The 19,944-nt window shown below is 41.2% G+C and overlaps 4 protein-coding genes across 4 annotated transcripts; 2 read left to right on the plus strand and 2 right to left on the minus strand.

Moving 5' to 3' along the window:
* Window positions 1–35: 35 nt before the first annotated feature.
* faap100 (FA core complex associated protein 100) lies at window positions 36–3,822 on the minus strand. The gene is made up of 8 exons (XM_028431557.1): window positions 3,569–3,822; window positions 3,372–3,487; window positions 2,431–3,290; window positions 2,183–2,339; window positions 1,215–2,106; window positions 1,012–1,134; window positions 414–497; window positions 36–167 (listed from the first exon to the last, which is right to left on the minus strand). Exons 1-8 carry the CDS (start codon window positions 3,722–3,724, stop codon window positions 51–53), a joined length of 2,505 nt encoding a protein of 834 aa, XP_028287358.1. The 5' UTR covers window positions 3,725–3,822; the 3' UTR covers window positions 36–50.
* A 133-nt stretch (window positions 3,823–3,955) lies between these two features.
* On the plus strand, window positions 3,956–6,109 carry birc5a (baculoviral IAP repeat containing 5a). The gene is made up of 4 exons (XM_028431559.1): window positions 3,956–4,336; window positions 4,795–4,904; window positions 5,645–5,762; window positions 5,855–6,109. Exons 1-4 carry the CDS (start codon window positions 4,229–4,231, stop codon window positions 5,942–5,944), a joined length of 426 nt encoding a protein of 141 aa, XP_028287360.1. The 5' UTR covers window positions 3,956–4,228; the 3' UTR covers window positions 5,945–6,109.
* A 239-nt stretch (window positions 6,110–6,348) lies between these two features.
* tmem235b (transmembrane protein 235b) lies at window positions 6,349–12,466 on the plus strand. Its single transcript, XM_028431427.1, has 4 exons — window positions 6,349–6,756; window positions 6,853–6,933; window positions 7,019–7,156; window positions 10,834–12,466. The coding sequence occupies exons 1-4, from the start codon at window positions 6,576–6,578 to the stop codon at window positions 11,061–11,063; spliced, it is 630 nt and encodes a 209-aa protein (XP_028287228.1). The 5' UTR covers window positions 6,349–6,575; the 3' UTR covers window positions 11,064–12,466.
* Window positions 12,467–12,661: 195 nt separating this feature from the next.
* On the minus strand, window positions 12,662–19,843 carry LOC114452062 (uncharacterized protein C16orf52 homolog B-like). Its single transcript, XM_028431152.1, has 3 exons — window positions 19,054–19,843; window positions 14,772–14,984; window positions 12,662–13,908 (listed from the first exon to the last, which is right to left on the minus strand). Exons 1-3 carry the CDS (start codon window positions 19,157–19,159, stop codon window positions 13,724–13,726), a joined length of 504 nt encoding a protein of 167 aa, XP_028286953.1. The 5' UTR covers window positions 19,160–19,843; the 3' UTR covers window positions 12,662–13,723.
* Between the last annotated feature and the right edge of the window lie 101 nt (window positions 19,844–19,944).

Genomic DNA, 19,944 nt, shown 5'->3' on the forward strand with positions numbered 1-19,944 from the left:
CAGCTGCAATGTCAGATTACATAACAAGGCTAGGGGCAGCTGTGTGGGTGTTAAATTATGAGAAGAGGATTGTCTCTGAGTTCTTTGTAAACATTAAGGAGAAGCCGGTTCACCTGCCCAGTGGATATGCCCACGCCAACAGCTCCTGAGATTTGGTTTTGCTGCGTCTGTGGACACGACATTTTAGATTCAGCGCAAATGTAAAAAAACATTTATTATTTACAACAGTTTTCAAAAACCACACACATACTGAAATGATTAATGTAATGATGTACAGCTGTTTTGTGTGTGTTTTTTTTTTATTTTAGTTGGTATCTTGATGCTGCTGGGCTAGTTTGTCTGATTTCTTAAAAAAAAAAAAAAAAGGACACTAATAAGAACGATCCTTAAAATTCAGTATATGTATGTGGTACCTCTGCGCGTTCCAGTGCCTGTCTTAAACCTAAAATTTGGACCTTGATGGAAGCAGCTTTCTCTGGAGCCCTCTGCAACAGAGCCTGTGTTGAGAAAAAGAGCAATAATTCAAATAGAATTTTCCAAGAGTTTAAATTGAGGCATGACCTCATCAGGACTGAGAAACATATTGGAAATGACTATGACCTGGATGAATAAGAGCATCCACAGATAAATTCAAATAGAAGGAATTTCTTCAGTGTATTTATCTGCAACCTGGGAAATAAGTTTCTCAGTTCTGATGAGGTCATGGTGACTCTAGTAAATCTGAGGTAGTTGTGCCGTCTAAATAGTTTAATGGTATGATAGTTATTATTATTAAACAAATTAATCTGTGTGAGCAGGAAACCTTGTCTGTTGAATGAACAGTACTGCAGCATTAGCTTTCACTAAGAGAAGAAAATTTAAGAGTGGAACATGAAATAAACAAAATAATTTAAAAAAGGGTAAAGCTTCAGGTTCTATGTCATATTATTAATCAGGAAATCCTTAAACAAAATGTGCTATTGTGGAATATTTTCGTGCATATGAATGCACTCACTGTTTGTTTTTTTTTACCTGTATGCGGCACAGCACAGCATGGTGAAGTCCACACACTGCTGCTATAGATGAGCTCTCAACCTGGACCTTGACTACAGACACGGACTCCTCCTGCTCCGTGCTGTCCTCTCCTACATTTATCTAAAAACCAATAGATGTAGCTGTATTAAAAAAAATGTAAGGGTGATATTTCAACAGTATAATATTAGAGAACAGTTCACCTCTTTTGCAGTCAGTTTGACAGTGGCTCCATTTGGACCATGAGCGTAGACCACTGAACTGCTAAAAGCAATCTTGTCTCCATGGTGACCCATCTTCACACCTCCAGCACCTTCTGACAACAGCCAATCAAGTATAGAGACAGAGAGGTTTTCTGAGTCTCCTTTCAGGCTTTTTAATGTGTCCCTCAGCAGCTCTGATGACACTTGTACTCTAGCTGAATATTTCTCAGGCTTTGATGCACTCTCTCTTCCACTGCACCTAACCTGACGTGAACTTAAAAAACTCTCAATGCCATCTGTTGCCCACCTGAATTGACATGTGGGCGTTTTAAGGGTGGCAGTGGGACTGCTCACCTGCAGGGTGTGCAACCAGTCCACTGTCAATGTGTTCAAGGGCAAACTGATACAACTACTCTGCAAGCCAGGAAAGCTTGCTGCTGCCGCCTCTCCCAGGAGACTTGTGAGTGAGAAGCTGAGTGAGCAGCTAGCAGTCATGGGGAAGGATGTGTCGCCTGCAGCTGCTACAGGCAGCACCACTTCTAACGTTTCCCCTGGGTGGAGAGTGTGGAGAGGGAATGAAAAATTAGTGGAGGAGCTTTCCCCGCCTGCAGTGAATGGACATGACAGAGGAAATGCAGTGATGCTCAGTGTCCAGCCTCGTTCCAGGACATAAGGACTTGAATTATCCAGCACACATGTAAGATTTAAAGAGTCTCTCTGAAGTAGTCTGCTCCAACTCGTTGTGCCATGACATCTGATTAGCTTCTCCTGAATGGTAAGATGCTCTTCAGTGTTTGTGTTGGTTACAAGGAGGAAACTGATATTGAGCACCTGATTCAGATGCCTCAGAATCTGGTTTTTGGATTTGATGGCTCCTTTCAACACTGATGCTCTAAAGAAAATCAGGAAAACAAATCACATACCTATTGTGTTTCATTACATTATTGTCTATAAAGAATCATGTTTACCTTTTACAAACATCCCCAATGGCAGACAGGAGGTCTCTGACATTGCGGCCCATCTGTGTGGAAGGCATCTTGGGTGCTAGAGCATCCTCCGTCCTCACAGGTAAGCTGATCTTCTGAAGCTGCCCTCTGACAGACAGAGCCAGCAGCTCAATCACACCTATAGGATAATGGCCAAAACCATCAAATTGTTGACAAAGGGAAAGCTACTTTGATTTACACATTTAATATATTGTTACTTCTGTTCTCACCTGTTGTTTTGTGTGTTGACACAGTTATGGCTGTGACTCTGCACACATTCAGACTGGTGGGGCTTTGCAGGCCAGTAGCTGTATTACTGGATGTCTCTTCTTCTTTTCCTTCTCTCACAGATCCCTTTGACAGATCCAGTTTTAGCAGGTCTGACCCAGTGCTGCAGTAGAGATTGTTTTCATCCACACAGCCACACACCACAGGTCCAGGTATACACCCCTCAGTGAAACCAGCTAGGCTGTCCCCGAACTCTTTTTCGGACTTGATCAGGACAACTCTGCCTTGTTCACCAACTGCCACTAAACAATATGAATGCCCCGGACCCGGTTCCATGACAACAGATGCACCAAGAAACACGACTGGCTGCTCTAGGCTATGCAGGACTCGAAGCCGTGATCCTGGGAGACGCAAAGGAAAGAAACAAAGACGGCCATCTGGCAGGCTGCAAAGGATAACAGGTGATTTAGCAAGGGCAGCTTCAACCCCAAACAAAAGTTTAAACAGGATCGGGTCAAGGCGGAAGTGGCCGTGAGATGTTTCAGGGGAGGAAGGTGGTGGTGTTGCATCACCACAATGGATACAAACCAGCGCAGTCCTCCTTCTCAGTCCTGCCTTTGACTCAGTGTCACCAAGCAGTGGCAGACTGACTGCACTAAGCACCTCATAACTGCTGGACTGTGCTTGTTTTGGTGTTTTATAGGGAGACAGTAGCCAAGAGGTGTTTGTCTGTCGAAGAGTAAGAAGTACAGAGCCAACAAGGAGCAGAGATGAAATACCATCTCCTGCAATAACAAGAAACTCTGAGGAGATTTTCAGCTCAGCTGGAGATGAAGGTGCAGCAGCTGAAGAGATTTGAGCCCTGCAGAGGTGAAAGGTCATATTATGAAAGGGGTATACAAGTTTTAATATAAAAATGTCCCAGTTCAGTGAAGGTTGATACCTGTGTAGCAATTGTGAGCTAACACAATAGACGCCACTTTTGCATGCTACATAGAGGAGCTGCTTATCATGACTTTCAACCAGGTCAGCCACAGGATCAGAGAAGCAGAGGACAGCCTGTGAAAACACAACACAAAAGACAGTTCAAACTGGATATCAGGGCTGGAAATTAGCCTCCTCTCATGCTAAGTTACTTGCCGTGAGTTTTCTCTTAAGAACATTGAACACGTAGATCTCGTTGCTGCCAGTGCAAATGAACACATCCGCTCCAAAACCAAATGTGACCCTCGGTGTGCTTGAAGCTGCTGGATAACCAAACTCTATCCAGCTCTCAACAGCACACCGTCCTTCCATTACAACGAACCCGAAGAAGAAAAGAGAAGCACATGTAACGTTACGCACACCGTAAACTCATTGACATGATATTAAAGTTGGGGAAGTTGTTCTGAAGCCGGTTGTTGACATAGGATGTAAAAAGTCTCGCGCGTTGTGTTTTTGGCCAATCACCGGCATGAACTACATTACCCATAAAACGTAAGCGGAAGTGGAAACGGATGTGGTTTTGTACTCGAAGTTGTTGTTTGACTCTTGGCTTCATCATTTGGTAAACAATGAATTAAATGTGTTCGGCCTTCTCTACAATATAATAGAATTCAATTTTACTTATAATCTGATCATTGTTTTATGTGCATGTGCGCACCACCCAACATACACGAAGAAGAAAACGGGCGGTGCTTGGCTCTGTGGCAGCCAATCAAATTAGTCGAAGACGAAACTCGCCGAAATTTAAAAACAACGTTTAGCTCAGTGGCAGGAATTGGCTAACGTAGTAGACATTCTTTTATATCTGACGACAAAATGGATCAATTCAACGAGGAGGGTTTGAAAATGTATTTTTACGAGAATAGACTCAAAACTTACGAAGGATGGCCATTCAACGAGGACTGCACTTGTACCCCGGAAAACGTGAGTAAACGGTTCAGTTTAGCTACGCTTGCTAACACACCAGTTAGCCCTAAAGCTAAATTGCTACTCTTTAATGAAACGCACTACACGCACCCTACGCTACGCTGTACGCTAAACCCAAGTTGTGCCACTAATTATTGTAATAATTTTCATCACGGACTAGATTTCTGGACTTGGTTCTGGCTGGTTTTGATATTTGCAATGATTATGTACAACAACAAAAAAACGAACACAATTGAAATACATCAGAAAACTGATCATTTTCTTTGATTCATTCTGCAATCTAACTGATTTGTTTTATTGGTCTTCAATATTGTGTCCACTGTTACAGTCTACCTTTAATATGGATTGTAATGTTGTTTGTTAATTTCCAGCTGAATAAACTCATTTTCTGCATTCAATATAACTAGTGTAAATCCCCCTATAACAAGGCTGTCTCTTATCATTTGCTCCTCTAGATGGCCAAAGCTGGATTCATCCACACACCTTCAGAAAACAGCCCAGATGTAGCCATGTGTTTCTTCTGCCTCAAAGAGCTGGAGGGCTGGGAACCAGAAGATGACCCAGAGTAAGATTGCCTTGTTACTGAGCTCATGTGCTAAAATATAAATAAAACAACATACATTTACAATGACATTTTTTGTATTAGTGCACAAGTATCCACAGCACTGTGCTGTTCTAGAAGCTGTGGATCAGGGTTGGAGCACCAAGTGTTCACAGGAGTGCAGTGTTAATGGAGATTATTTTCTGGATATGGTCTAAATCCTTATTGATCATTTAAGCTGTAAAACACTTTTAAAAGGAAAATGAACAAACATTTTAAGATACTGGTTGAAGTTTTTTGAGACACTGCATATGACGTGAGACACATTCATGTCTTGTATTTCATATGAGGATTCAGTTGTGGCCAATGTAACACTGTAAATACTTACATTATTGTCATTAAAAACAAAACTGAGACTGAGCAGCTACGGAATTGTAACTGTTGTTCTTCCCTATATGGACTGAGTGTTTACCTTACAGCTAGCAGAGCTGTTTACTCCTGAGTACCCTGCAGAATACCATGTCAGGTTATTGAAAAGCTCCAGCAGAGGGATTACAACAGAGCCAGAGGATATCTGAAATATTGTATAGGTTTTCCCACTAATACCTCTCTGTGATTTAACATTAAAAAAAAGTACAGCAATATAACCGTGTCCATTTTGTGTAGTACAGTTACCTGCCTATGTGTTTGCACTTATTTTTCTTTTTAATCAAACTTTTTCCTTGTTTAGTTAGTCCTTCATCTTTCTCTCTTTTTTTTGCCAGAAAAGAACACAAATCTCATTCCCCCTCCTGCAACTTCATCACATTGAAGAAAAAAGTAGAAGAGCTGACAGTAGAAGAGTTTCTCAAGCTGCAGAAAGAGAGACAGAAGTTCATGATTGTATGCATATTACATCACTTAATTAACCCAGCACAGATCCTTTAGTTTTCCACCTTAATGCTTAATTCAGATTTCCTTTCTTTAACATGCAGAACAAGCACTGCAAGGAGGCACTGGACAAGTTTGAAGAGGCAGCCAAACAGAAAAGAGCAGATATCAAGTCAGCAATGGGAGAAGAGTGACATGGATGCAGATGAATGAGATGGGTGGGCTGTGAGATGATTTGTAGCTGACTGGTTTTTCTACACAAATGTTCCTTTCTCTCTTGTCTTCTTTGTAAAATGTAAATTAATATTTTTGCTTATTTTTTTCTGATGTATATGTTTTAATAAACCTGTTGCCCCTGCGCTCTATTGATTGATCGTTTAGATTTGTTTCCAATATAAATTTGACTTATTTTTTTTTGTACAATGAAACTGTCTGGATATAATTCGTTTTTTTTAACCGCAACCATCTCCCGGATTTATTCTTTGTCATTTTGTTTATTGATTACGGTCTTGCCATTTCCCGTATTATGATTTCCGTCTGCGCCTTGCGTAAACATGTGCGCTCTCCACTGGATCCAAGTCCCTCCCAGACAGAAGCTGCTGCTGCTGCTCAGACTGCGCTGGCTGAGCAGCTGTGTGAATTGATTCCACCAGGCAGACTAAACAAGTTGATATTTAGGATTAGTCGAAAGATTTAAGTCGGAGAAATGAATTTCGGATAATATTTATTTTTTATTTGGCATTCTGTGATCGGCGGCGTCTGGAACAACAACAAAACGCAACCTGCCTCACGCAAAGCTAGTCTGAATTACATTTTCACCTGAACATGATGAAGTTAAGCTTTGGGGCACTGGTGACCACAGCTGGCATCTGTGGGCTTCTGAGCTTTGCATTTTTGGCGACCTCTCTGGGTACCGACTATTGGTACATCATTGAAACGAACCCCACGAACATGACCGACTTTGAAGACATGAGCTCCCACTCAGGACTGTGGAGCATCAACGAAGGTAGGGCACTGCTTTTCGCCCTATAATAACCGCATTAATAGTAGTGTGACACTGCAGGTGTACATGACCTGATGGGTTTTTATTTGTTCCATCCAGGCGGTAAAAAACACGTAGACTATATTGACTCCTTTACAGCGAACTACTCCACATACCCAGAGACTGAGCTGCGCATGCTGAGTGAGTATCTCCGTTCTCATCACATATCCTCTACTAATGAAGTTTCATTAACGAGTCATAACTTCAATCCCATCTGTTTACCCAGGCATGCACAGTGCAATAGTAGTGGTGCTCCCTCTCAGCCTGGTTCTGCTGCTGTTTGGTGGTATCTGTGGATTGGTGAGCTCTCTGGCCCGCAGCCCGGTCCTCCTCACCTCTACAGCCTCATACTTCTTCATCTGCAGTAAGTTCAGTTTCGGTTTTGTGCTCACTGTGCCCTGGAAGGGAGGATGGAGATCAGCTCCAGCTGTTCTACTGCAGGGTGTGTGAAGTGTGTGTGCCTTAGGTGACTTTATGAGGACATTACTGTGTGTGGTAATGGAAGACAATGTAGTTGTGAAGGTTTTTAGTGTCTCTGCTGAGGTAACACCCATTTAATATAGATCCATTAAAGCAAATGTGACAGTCCAGTGAATTGCCAGCCTAAGAGCTTTAACCTTGGTAACACGATTGCTGCCAGGTTGTAGGAGAAACAGCGTTAACAAAAGATGGTAAAATACATCACACACTCAGTTATATCGGTGAGTTTATGTTCTGACACAAAATTAAGCAGATAAGAACACAGGGAGGACATTATTTTCCTTGGTCACAATCCAGTCACATGGTGAATATTTATTGGAGTTAAAGTGTGGCAGTAAAGCAAGGCCATGTGGTTAATGTGAGCAGGCTAGAGTGCTTTATGTGCCGATCTACTGAAAATTACCTCCTGAGGCCCAAAGGGACTTTTATTACAGCCAAGACCAACTGGCCATTTGATTTGGCCATGTTGATTCAGTATGCATGAAAGAGCAGGTGATTGTGTGTGTGTGTGAGTGAGGCTGCTTTTGCTTCTGTGCCATCAGGTGTGCTTTTCCTGGCATGCTGTTGAATGATAGAGAAGAAAATTTGAACCAGTGTGCCATCATGAATTAGGTGTCAGTGTAGCTTCAATTGCCTATACTGTATGTGTATATGTAGATACATTAACATGTGCATGAGTAACATGCAGCTCTTATCCTTGCACTTATCACATCTGGCCCCAACACTGAGGGAAGAAAAGCATCTGTTAAGAGCTACCAGAGTATAAAAGCAGCAAAGCAAAGCCTCACAAGATTCAGATGATACTATAAATATTGCAGGTGCTAACCTGGTTATCTGTTTTACTGAGCAAAGACTTGGTTAATACACATTAAAAGTGCCATAAAGGAAACATAATAATAGAATTCACCTCACAGTTAAACCCTTGTGTAATTCCATCCAAGGCAGCCAACAGATCATGTAAATCTGAGTTATTTGGAGACCTGCCTTTAACCATGTTAGCACTATTTTGGTAATGCGGTATTTACAGTAATGAAGTTACTCTTTGCACATAAACCTAACGCCTGATCATCTTCTGGTCTTGGATGCTCTCCTGCCAGTGCCTTATGGCCTACATAAAGAGGACCTTGTGATAGATAAACTCTTACTTAAAAAGAGTCTTTATGGGCTCTCTTTAATAAGCAGCACATGGTAATGTGTGGAATGGAATAAAGGCTTAAATTAGATTGGAGTCATCTTGTGAACTTGTTGACTTCCAAGCATTTTTTGGCTCCTTTTTTGTTGTTTTTCAATCATTATTTAGTTGCATTTAATTAACAAAATCATAGCATCTTCCTCAGCTGACGTGTTATGTTACACAAATGTGAAATGGTGTGTTAACACCAAAGGGTGAGATGGTGTGATTGTGGTGTATGGACAAAAAGTGTTTTTTGTTGTTTTTTTTTTACTATGAAACAACCAAAAATAATCAAGATTAAAATGTATGTGACTCACATATATTTATGCATACATTAATGTATAAGCCTATATATAGCTGATAATTGTAAATCTTAGTTAATTGCTACCTTCTGGCTTCAGTGCAATGTTGCAACTACTTTCCTCACCAACCATTAAACAGGCTAATGAGTATCTGTCTGGCTCCTTGCAGGGCTGTTCCATTTCCTCCCCTGTACTTCATTTTCAGAGTAATTGGCATTCTGAGTAAGGTTCCCTCCTGAAATAAGAAATGCTACAAAGTGTTTTCAGGTAGAAAACCATTCCAGGTGTGTGTTACGACACCCTATTGTTTATGATTTATGCCCTTCATCTGCAAGGTGAACAAGATTAAATTCCTCACAGATTGGGATCTAAATGATCAAACGGGCTGGGAATCTATGTGTACTTTATGATTTCATACAAATAAAATATAGAATTTTGTACCAGCCCCCAAAAAATATAAAAATACCATGGCAACACATGGAAGTATAACAGTCCAGATGTCCTTATTTGGTGAGTGCTGGAATATGTTCATATAGGAACTAGTTTATAGGCTCTGGTGTAAGTGCAGTGAATATATCTCCTACAGCTGAAAAGGATCTTTCTGCCTAGAGAACACAAGTATCTCTCAGACCAGAGGAAACATCATCTCATTCTTATTCCACCAGCTGAGAGTGGTGAAGTGTTTGGTTGCTTCCTCCTTAGGACATGCGTGGGGTGGCTGAACTCCAGCATCAGTGAAGGTCTGTCCCAGCATATTTTCCCAGCAGAGAGCATGAAGGCGCTGGCCTTCAGTGGGCTCAGGGTGAGCGCTGTCCTCTTCCATCTCTGTGTGTTGGTCAAGGTCTTCCTCTTAGGAAAACAATAAGGAGTAAATAGTAAATGCCAGTAGCGCCTTTTTATCCAATATTTTACTTGCATGAAATAAAACGGCAGAATTATCTCTACGATGCAGCCTAAGGGCTCTCTACTCAGAGAAGATAAGCAGTCCCCTGAAATGCAGGTCAAGAGCAGAGGCTGTGTAAGGGTGTCTGTCCACTTGTTGAGGTCCTTTACATATGTCCGTTGTATCTTGGATTTGTTGAACAGAATTACGTGGTATGTGCTGTGTGTGCACTGAAGGAAAAAAAAATGATGAGATTATAAATACTAAGCAGATTAGGAACAGCAGGAGCGGAACAATGATTAGTAAAGTAGTTATTTGTTAGTTAGGAAAAATTATTGCTGTTGCTGCATGTTGCATTTAAAACGAACAACAGGAGCTCAACACAGCATGATGTTCATGTCTTATTTTTACTGGTAAATTTGAATTGTAATATTGCTAGTTTTGGCTACACAGATCTGTTTTTGAGCAATTTGATCTAAAAATATATTTGATCTGATGTTTTTTGACTTCATATAAACTTTTGTTATCCTTGTTAAAATATATATAATCAAAACTCATGACTAATCAGTGATCAATCGTTTCAGCTCTGTTATAAGCAGTTATGGCGGTCCTTCCTGTCTCGTCTGTACTTCAGTCATATCCTGGATGTCTCTCTGTTTCTCTGTTCTTTGCGGTGAAGTGCATAAAAATGAGACATCAGATGCCGCTTCCTCATCATATTCCTGCTTTGTTGCACCTTGGGGTATAATTGTAATAAAATCTTTATTAGTCCCGCCCTGAGCAGCTCCACTTAAAACTAACAGCAAGCTGACAAAATTAAAAGGGTTTCCAATAGCAACACTGTGTGGACCGTGTGTGTGTGTGTGCGTGCAACTTGGCATTATCTCTGGATGACTGGAACAACAGACAGCACATGCGTCATCAGTGTATTTCCTGTCTCACACAATGTGAGGTTTTGATAGCTTTGTGAGCGGTTAGATGTTTGTTCTTATTGATGATTACCACTTTTTTATTTTAATGAGATGACAACTTCCGCTACAATTCCAGCATGTGAAAATGTTTGTGTGAATAATTACATTCAGAAAAAATCACATTGCATTGTTCCACTATCTCTACATAATGGAAAGATAATAAATATCATTATTGTCCCACAAAATATGCCAGTTATGTGAATTTCACAATTTTTGTCAATCAATCTTCAGGTCTGCTGACTCTGTGTGGGGCGAGCCTCTACATCATCTACTCATACCAGGCCCTGGCTGAGGTGGAGAGGCAGGTGGGGCAGGAGGGTCTGGCTTTCATTCACACCTCCTTTGGATGGTCTCTGGGTCTGGCCTGGCTCTCTTATGGCCTGGAGCTCCTCACCGGTGGACTGCTGCTTGTGGCTGCTCAAATGGCCAAGATGCAGTACAGCAGTCCCTCCATGACCTGACCAGTGGTGGCATGCAACTAAGTATTTTTACTTCTTTACCGTACTTAAGTAAATATTTACATATTTATACTTTAAGTAATAATAATACATACTTCAGACTTTTACTCCATTGCATTTTGCAGCTATTATCTATGCTTTCTACTCCACTACATTTCTACAATGTTTGTTGTTACTCGTTACACTTTATGAATACAGTTTTGCCAAAGCGCCTCAATCTACACAAAAACATGGATTTTGTTATCTTGCTATGGCCGAAGTCTAAACCAATCAGGTGGCTTTATTGGTTCCAGTGATAGCAGAGCTTGTGTTTGGCAGCAGCACAGCACTAGACAGACTGTCTCTGTCCTCCTGTCCTTTGCAGCTAACCTTACCATTGAATGTGGATCCAGAGTCAGCCTCCACTGAACTGAGCCACCAGTGGGCGTATTTAAAACATACGTTTGAATTTAGACAGCCCAAAAACGATTGGTGGATATATCAGTGCGTTCTTTGTCGGCCTCAAAAAAGAAATTGCTGGCAGGGAAATTGCTAGTACTAACATCTGAGAGACAACTCACTGTGTGAGTACTTTTACTTTTAATACTTTAAGTACATTTAAAAGTAAGTACTTAAGGAGGGATGTTGCTGTAGCACTTTCGGTTAAGTACATATTTTGTGGGGTAATTATACTTATACTTAAGTACCAAGCTTCAGTACTTCCCTAACCACAAGATGGTGTGCATGATGGGGACAGAGTTGTTGCTGCCATGGTAACACACAGCTGGTGGAGGTTCTTAAAGTTTGACCGATTGTTTGAACTGATGATGAAGACTGTTTTTTCAAAGTATTTTTTTACGCCTGAGCGCTCTTACTTGCTTTGGGTTGGAATCTGGAGATTTATGGTGAGTGAAGAGTCGGACTCATTGTAATGTTGACCAAATACGCCCTCTTCTGGTGAGAATTGAAGTTGCACATCTGATCATGTTGATTCTAATCTGTGCCAAACTAAAACTGACAAACTCATTTTTGACTTTTGTCACATAAACATTGTTTATATTTTTCATTTTGCATCCAGTTTAAGCTGTTTTTTGGATTGTGTAACTGTGCCATGTTGGGTTTATGTTTTGGTACTGGAAATAGCTTAAACAGTTTGCTGCATGTATATGTACAATATTATCAATGTATTGTCACAACCCATATATTTTGATTAGTAGTTTGCCAGGTTCTGTTCATGTGTAAGAAACAGTGTTTTTCTTTCTCCAAAACAATGCAGAAACATACATAAACAGCAAAGTCAACATACTTAAAGCCAAGTATTTTCAGGGTTTAAAATAGCAACATGACTATGAGAACTGCAGTTTGGACACATGACCTTTTAGACATAAATAGATTCCTCTGGCTACAACCCATAGCTGGATGCATTTTCTCAAGAAAAACACCAACATTCCTGAAATGATACTGAAACACTCTACCTGGCTACATAAAGTCTTCATATGTCCTTTGTAGCCCCTGCTGTGAGATGGCATGCTTTATCAAAGCACCTTACACATGTTGTCTGTCTGGTCTCCTGGCATTATGTAAATTAAAAACCTTTAAAAAAAAAAAGATAAGACTGCGTATTCAAATGAGTTGTTTTAATGAGATGACATCTTCCATGCTCATTCACGAACGTCAGTGCATCTACACAATGACAGACTAGCTGCCTGTCCATTTACACAGAATGTATGCAACTATGTACACACCACAGAAAAGAATCAACTTCAGTCATTTTTCCTGTTTAAAAACAGAAACACTCAAAAAAATGTGAATAGTAAATTCACTTAAGCGATATTAACAAAGCTGTAACAGAGAGGCCACAATAGGTTTGACCTGCTTTGAGTGCTAACCTCTACATTCAACACTTCAGAGCTGCATTTCCTGCGTGTTACCCTCACAATGACGCAAGGAAGAGCTCCACTGAGAAGTTTAGACCAATGATAACCTTGGACAGATGTTGCTAATAGTTTGTTTGACATTCCACCTACCACATTAGATTTTTATGCCTATGCTGATCCAGTGAGACTTCAACAATATTAAGGTTAACAGATCTTTAAGGCAATATGATCCACCACACATATTAATGGCAGAGAAACTGCGAGAGACATTAAAAAATATTTACAAATTACATAAAAATAAATAGAATGTGAACAACTGAAACGTAATTGTATGTGGTACAGAGTGTTACTTGTAGCAGAGCGAAAGGGAAGAACCTCCATCATGTTGGAAGAGAGTGGCCAGCATCCAGTCTGACATAATGTATCAGTCTGATCTCCAGGTGTGCATGCTGACTAATTTAGAGAAGAAGAGCAAGGTGTTTAATTCATATGATAACCACTGGCTCATTCTTAGGCTCCCTTAAAAGTCTTGTATTCGTTTGTCATAGTTTTTTCATCCTCCACTTCACACCCATCATTCTGGACTGATGGAGCCGAGGGCCATTTCACAGGTATCCACACCTGCTCTGTCTCTGAACAGAACAGAACAGCGGATGGATCGTGCCGTAAGCATCATGACGATTCATCCAAAAAAGGAAAACCACCAACCAGGTGCTTCTCAGTCTCAGTTCTCTTACCCCCACAGAAAAAAGGACTAACAAACTTCGCTTCCTGTTGTGATGTGTGTGTCTCTCTCTTAAGGAGCCGTCAGCCGGGCAAGCACACCTTCCCCGCAAACAGCAGTCCCACTATGGTGAAGAATATGGACAGAATGAAGAGGACGTAGGAGGAGCCCACAACTGTGTTGTTTGGTAGCTTATATGGCTGTCCTCCAACCTCGTTGATGTAGAAGCCAATTGGGAATATGAGAGCAGCCATACAGAACAGGACCACTGTGTGAAGAAAATAGGAGAGGAAAGCATTAACACAGACGCAAGTGTGCAGAAATGCAAATGAAGTAAACAACCAAAGTAAACAACAGAACCTGGATACTGACAGTGAAATGTACTTTGCTCTGAGACAACATTTAGGTACTTAAATCTAACTGTAACTAGAACTATAAACTGCACCCAGTACCGACTATCTACGCATAGAAACCTGCTCTACGGTCTATATTTGGAGCCACATGAGACCTTGTTCCTGCTCTGCTGCTCTCTAGCAAAGATGAGTTTTTGTCTCCTTTTCTATAAAAATAGAAGCCAGCCGTCATCAGTTTGACCTCTAAAATCCTTAGTCAAGATATTTATAATTAGCAAAGCCTTTTTTAAAATGAATGATGAGGTCTAATGTCAAGGTAAGCTCAGTGAGATTCTTAAGATAAGTCCTGAATTCATTCAGGCATTTTTATATTCAATTATAACTGCAAAAAATAGTATGTTTATACAGATCTGTCATTAGCTGAGTTTTAAATTTGGTGTGGTATGTCATAGTATTTTGACCTGTATTTTCTGAGTCACATGATAATTGAGGCCGTGGTTCAAATGACACTTTGTACAAACAACCCTAAATCACACATCTGGTTACACTTAAATCTGCATGCAAACAACTGCTTAACTGTGTTTTTTAGGCAATTATGTACATAATTATGTACAATGACAGATGTCTACAGCTTCAGTCATCCTCAAGGGTACAAATCTCCAACAGTGCAAACAACATAATTCTCAGTGATAATTCTACTACCTCAGTGCATGCTGGAAAGCCTTACTACACACCTACTCCTAGTCTATGCTGGAGAAATGTGGCATTGGACACCTACTTCCTGTGAAGGCGATCCACCGGGCATATCGGGTGGCCTCGCGGCGCCAGTGTGACATCACCAGCAGACCACAGGTAACAGTGAGGGAGATTATACCCAGGATGATGAAGAAGAGTGTGGTGATCCACTCTCGGGGCAGCTGAGGAGGGATGCAGGTCCGGTCCCGACCGTGGATGGTCTGGCACTGCCGGACCAGGCCCACAGTCAGAGAACCTGGATGGAGGAAAAGAAAAGGAAGATGTCTTACACAAAGCAGTCGGTCATTTCTTAACAGGAGCAAATATAGAGCACATTGATTAGCCAGTGCTGGATATTGATTCTTCCAGATGACTCAACACTATTGAACTGTGGTAGTGCTGTAGCTTTATTCCTATACTGTATTTCATACAGTGTATTCTATGTGCTGTATTTAGAAATTAAACTTACAAAATGTGATGTCCTGTAACTTATAACTGACAAAAGTTACTGGATCTTTTAAAATCTAGTTATCAGATGTCCTTACAAAAAGAGGCTTCTTATAATAACAGCATCTTATGACATAATTCAGGCTGTGAGGCATGATGACCTCCCAGGAGCCGCTCCATTTCCCCACTGCAGCAGCAGGGGCAGGGGAATCTGTTGGTATGGAAACGGGCTGATGGTCCATGCCCCCCACCCCAGGTGATTTACACATGACGTCAAACAGCTTCAGGGTTCTGGCATGAACCACCACAGAGGGACAAAAGGGAAAATGAAGAGATCAGAGACGCATGGGTCATGTGATGGCCTCCTGTCTCGTAAAGCCTTGTGGATGCTGTGATGTCATGTAGGAGGGCTTCTGCCTGTAACAGATACAAACATGTGGAGCCCAACAGGGGCCGCATCTGCTCCACTCTGCATCCAGTGCGTTGACTCCAAAAAAACAGAGCGCATGTAATGAGAGTGGAAAAAAGAGCTAAATGAAATCCACCCACGCTGTCATTTATTCATTTGTCGCCCATGCTTTTTTATTTGCTTTTCTGGAATTATCTTAAGAAAGCAGTTAAGGCCTAGCAAGAGGACGGGCTTTATACATTTTATGTAGTTATAAATATAATCAAGCCAATTTAAACACAGTGAGTGTAGAATTTACATAATTGCCAGGATGGCTAAAACTACCAGTAACCAATATAACAAAGAGTGCAGGAAAAACAAAGGGACGCACCGAGACGTCTTTAATTAGGGAGAAATTTAAATAATAATAATTTTAAGAAAAGCTGCGTGAATAAAAATACATAATTAAAAGCAATCAAGCCCAGTCAGTTTACATTTTGAAACTGACAAATAAAGGAATACAGTCTAAGTACTGCTTGAAATATTAAAATCAGCAGCATGCTTTTTCTTTTTTTTTCCATTTATTTAAATATTTATGTTAGCATTAGAAAGCTGTCCTTCTTCATCATGGATACAACACTGGGTGATGACAGCATCGCCAGGCTAAAGGGGTCTGTCTGTCTGTTCCATTCTCCCTATGCACAGGATATCCTGTTCCCTCTGAACACATCCTTTCCTACCACAGGGTGGGGGACAATGTAAATACTGCATTCATTTCCCTGCTGATTCTAAACCAGACAACCAATGAAGCCACAAGTACAACTGAAAGCAGTTTTTGCTTTATTATGTAAATTCGTTTGTTTTTTTTGTATAAATAAATGAAAATATGACTCAGGGTGAAATAAATAAAGGGGAGGCGGGTTTTAGCTATAAACAGTCACATAATCATCCAGAGTCAGATCTGTCGTGCTCTGAGGGACGTAAACGTGCTTAGAACCTCATGGTACAGCAGCATTTTGGTTAAAGCCTGTTTGGATAACCAACTTTAGTAAATTGTCCTGAGGGAACCAAGAGCAAACAGTTCCTTTCTATGCTAAAAATGATGTGACTATTTCTAAAACTGCACTGATAAAAACACATTTAAAATTAATTACATCAAGAGGCACTGCACTTTTGGAGCACACAATTCTGAGGATACAGCTATCCCTCTGTATTATGGGCAACTTGCTGAAATGATTTATGCATTATATATGCATTATACCCTGACAAAGGGACTAAAAAGTATTCAAAAAAAGAAAAGAATTATATGAAATGCTGTCATTCTCCGATAGGATGGAAACATAAAAACAAAGTACCTCCTCCAACAGCCTGAAAATACCCAATGAAAAAAATAAATACTGGTGGCCACAGTAAAACATGTCACAACTGTGTGTGAAGGGCTTTTATTCTCCAGGTGGAAGGCATTATTCTCCCAGGAGGCCTAATTAAAAGTCATATGTATTCATTACCTAACAACACTTCCTGCCTTCAGGTATATTTGGCTAATTAGACAAGGAACAAAAGGCTTTTAGTCCACTACTTTCACCCCATCATTTACTATGAAGAATGGGGGATAAAACCCTCACAAAACGAGGCTTTCTGAACTTCACTTCGTACTATAATGACTTTGGTGCCTGTTTACTCATTAAATTATGCAACAAAAACTACTTGTTCTGTACCCAACTTTCAGCTGCAGCCAGTGTGTTTTTTTACAGTAAATTAAATCCTGTAATAAGCAGCCAGTTTGCCTGTTCGTGCTTATCTCTGCTCTACTGTAGCATAAGGATGGAGGCTGACAAGAACTTCAGGCAGCTGTGCATACACTGCATTGGTACTGTTTGTGTATTGCTTCAGTTTTAGTCAATGTTTAGCTTTGGACTTTACATCTGAGTTTGCTGCAATCGCTGGGCGATTAATTGCCAAGAGAAATTATTGCGATAAGCGATAATATTGTCAAATCAATGTTCAACTAACATAATGATAATGACATATAATGCAAGTACACCCTTTCAAAGATCAATAAACTTTAATTTCTAAAGAACATTTAACAATGGAAAGGCCCCCAATTATCAACACTATTATTATTATTGTTATTATTAATGATATTAATATTATTACTATGAGTAGTGGTAGGCCTATTACCATGGCTTATCTGAGCATAGTCAATGGAGTTAAGTCAAACCAACTAGCACGTCATGAGCAACAGAGAGTCGAACAACACGCACTCTACCTGCTGGTGGGAGTGGGCTCACCTGTGCGCACATGTGTTTGTGTGCGCACGCGTTTGCGTGTGTGTATGCGCATCAGCGAATTTTAAAAACGCCACCATGTAGACAGAAACACATAAAATAGCAGAGATGGCACAAGAGGACTGGGCAAGAGGACTAGACTGGGTGGCGCTGCCGCGAGTGCCGCCAGTAAGAAGGCAGAGAACTTCACTCGTACAACGCGGACTCTCTTTGATGGCACGTTGTATTCATAAGCATGTTTAGTCTTGTGGTGAATTGTGTCGAAGTGTTGAACCTGTGTTGTGCAGCTTCACAGCTCTCTGTGTTGCTGTAACCAGCGTCCAAGCCCTGCAGCACTGTGACGCACCGTGGCGACGCAGACCAGGAATAACCAGGAAGGTGATGTGAGAGTCTGTCAGCACCTACAAAGCCTGAAATCTGGCTACCCATAAATTATAATCACAGGCTCCTTCTTTTATTCAAACATTATTGCCAAATAAATCTACAGACAGCCACCTACGCCATGATCTGCTGGACACACTATGACTTTGCTTGCTGTGGGAACCATTGCCTTATGTTGGTGAGCAGGGAAGTGTGCATTGAACGTGGTGTGCAAGAATGCAAAAGCACAGAAGATGCAGAAATACCAGCCAGTTGGCATTCTGACTGATCTCCAGCACTAATTGACCAATAACTTCAAGTTTATGGCTGTAATTAAAAATCAACAATCACATAACAGTTTCAAATGGACACCACATTGGCTCACTATCCCCTCATATGATGGTATTATATGATGGTATGGGCCAGTGCAAACCAATTAGCATGTTAGCATTAATTTCTGCAACACATGCAGAGATGTTCTTGACATAACATTGTGATAAATTAATGACATTTCCCATATAAGGCGTGACTTCTTATTAATTTCTCTCAGACAGCTTTTAATGCACTATGAGAACATGAGGGAAAAGATCTGCTGACACAAGCACTTTTGTGCAGAGCATTCATCAGGTAACACCAGCTACAGCACAGCATGGTGGTGGCAGCATCATGCTCTTCCAGCTGCAACATGTTTTTAAACGTTTCGACATAATTTTAAACGTGCATCATCATATTATTAGAGATTTAACTCTGCAGTGCCCCACTGTCACCTGACCTTCTGTTTTTATGTATACACACACACACAGTCATTGTTACTGGAGTGGAACAAAGTGCCAACAACCTACCAGCAGACTCTCCAGTGTTGATCCAGTCCGGGTTGGCGATGCTGGCGATGGCGAAGATGTCCGCGGCCAGGAAGAGACATCCTGATATGACGGTGAGTTTATCCATGTCGTTAGGGTGGCTGAGAGTTTCCTGCCTCTGTCTCACCTTTCCTTAAAGGCAGACGGGACATCTAGAAGTCACCTACACCCATATCTCATGTCCCATCATCATGCCTGGGAAACTCGCAGTGATGATGGTGATGGGGTCGGATTGGTCCACTGTTTGTGCGCTCATATTGTTTGATCCCAGGCGGTGGAGGGTACAGGTTTTATTTTTGTCCTTAAAAAGCCGAAGCTGACCCGACCGGCTGGCTCTTCTCCGGCCCCTGAGGAGGAGAGGAACGCTGCCCGGGCTCATGAATTACCTAGCCCCGGATGCTCCACCACATCATTTTTGCGGAAAAAAGACCGTGTGATAAATTTACCCAATTAATCACCACTGTCTGAAAACGGCTTCGTGTATGCATTGGACTTATTTCCCGAGTTTGCATGAATCCCCCGAGCTCTCTCTCTCCCCATATGGAAGCTTTTCCTTTCCTCCGGACGAACACAATCGGGAAACGCCGCCCATGCTCACATAAAAAGCGCCTTTTTTGCAGCTTCTGATCTTCACACTAATACATTCAGTTAGCTCAGTTTACCCGTTAAAAGCCCTACATGAGTGCACATCAACTGTATTGCCTGAAAGACGATGTTTTCTTCTCAAAGGAAGGAAAACTAAAATCCAGTCAGCTCCCGTCTCCATGCCTGTGAAGTCCGTAACTCTCGCGAGAAAACCCGTACATGACTTCCCCGTACCTTTTGCATCACCATAATTTATGCAGGTGAGTTGGAAGAATCCTGAACTCACTG

This window comes from Parambassis ranga, chromosome 19, assembly GCF_900634625.1.
Source record: "Parambassis ranga chromosome 19, fParRan2.1, whole genome shotgun sequence".
NCBI classification, from domain to species: Eukaryota; Metazoa; Chordata; class Actinopteri; family Ambassidae; genus Parambassis; species Parambassis ranga.

What these genes read in the sequence shown, in the direction of transcription:
- LOC114452062 (XM_028431152.1), bottom strand. Translation starts at nt 19,159, where the DNA reads ATGGATAAACTCACCGTCATATCAGGATGTCTCTTCCTGGCCGCGGAC. An exon ending in CAACACTGGAGAGTCTGCTG is followed by an intron (nt 14,985 to 19,053) that starts GTAGGTTGTTGG and finishes TCCTCCATCCAG; the next exon opens with GTTCTCTGACTGTGGGCCTG. An exon ending in GTGGATCGCCTTCACAGGAA is followed by an intron (nt 13,909 to 14,771) that starts GTAGGTGTCCAA and finishes TTCTTCACACAG; the next exon opens with TGGTCCTGTTCTGTATGGCT.
- tmem235b (XM_028431427.1), top strand. Translation starts at nt 6,576, where the DNA reads ATGATGAAGTTAAGCTTTGGGGCACTGGTGACCACAGCTGGCATCTGT. An exon ending in ACTGTGGAGCATCAACGAAG is followed by an intron (nt 6,757 to 6,852) that starts GTAGGGCACTGC and finishes TGTTCCATCCAG; the next exon opens with GCGGTAAAAAACACGTAGAC. An exon ending in CTCATACTTCTTCATCTGCA is followed by an intron (nt 7,157 to 10,833) that starts GTAAGTTCAGTT and finishes ATCAATCTTCAG; the next exon opens with GTCTGCTGACTCTGTGTGGG.
- birc5a (XM_028431559.1), top strand. Translation starts at nt 4,229, where the DNA reads ATGGATCAATTCAACGAGGAGGGTTTGAAAATGTATTTTTACGAGAAT. An exon ending in GCACTTGTACCCCGGAAAAC is followed by an intron (nt 4,337 to 4,794) that starts GTGAGTAAACGG and finishes TTGCTCCTCTAG; the next exon opens with ATGGCCAAAGCTGGATTCAT. An exon ending in AGAGACAGAAGTTCATGATT is followed by an intron (nt 5,763 to 5,854) that starts GTATGCATATTA and finishes TTTAACATGCAG; the next exon opens with AACAAGCACTGCAAGGAGGC.
- faap100 (XM_028431557.1), bottom strand. Translation starts at nt 3,724, where the DNA reads ATGGAAGGACGGTGTGCTGTTGAGAGCTGGATAGAGTTTGGTTATCCA. An exon ending in GTCAACACACAAAACAACAG is followed by an intron (nt 2,340 to 2,430) that starts GTGAGAACAGAA and finishes ATTATCCTATAG; the next exon opens with GTGTGATTGAGCTGCTGGCT. An exon ending in AGGCACTGGAACGCGCAGAG is followed by an intron (nt 168 to 413) that starts GTACCACATACA and finishes TCGTGTCCACAG; the next exon opens with ACGCAGCAAAACCAAATCTC.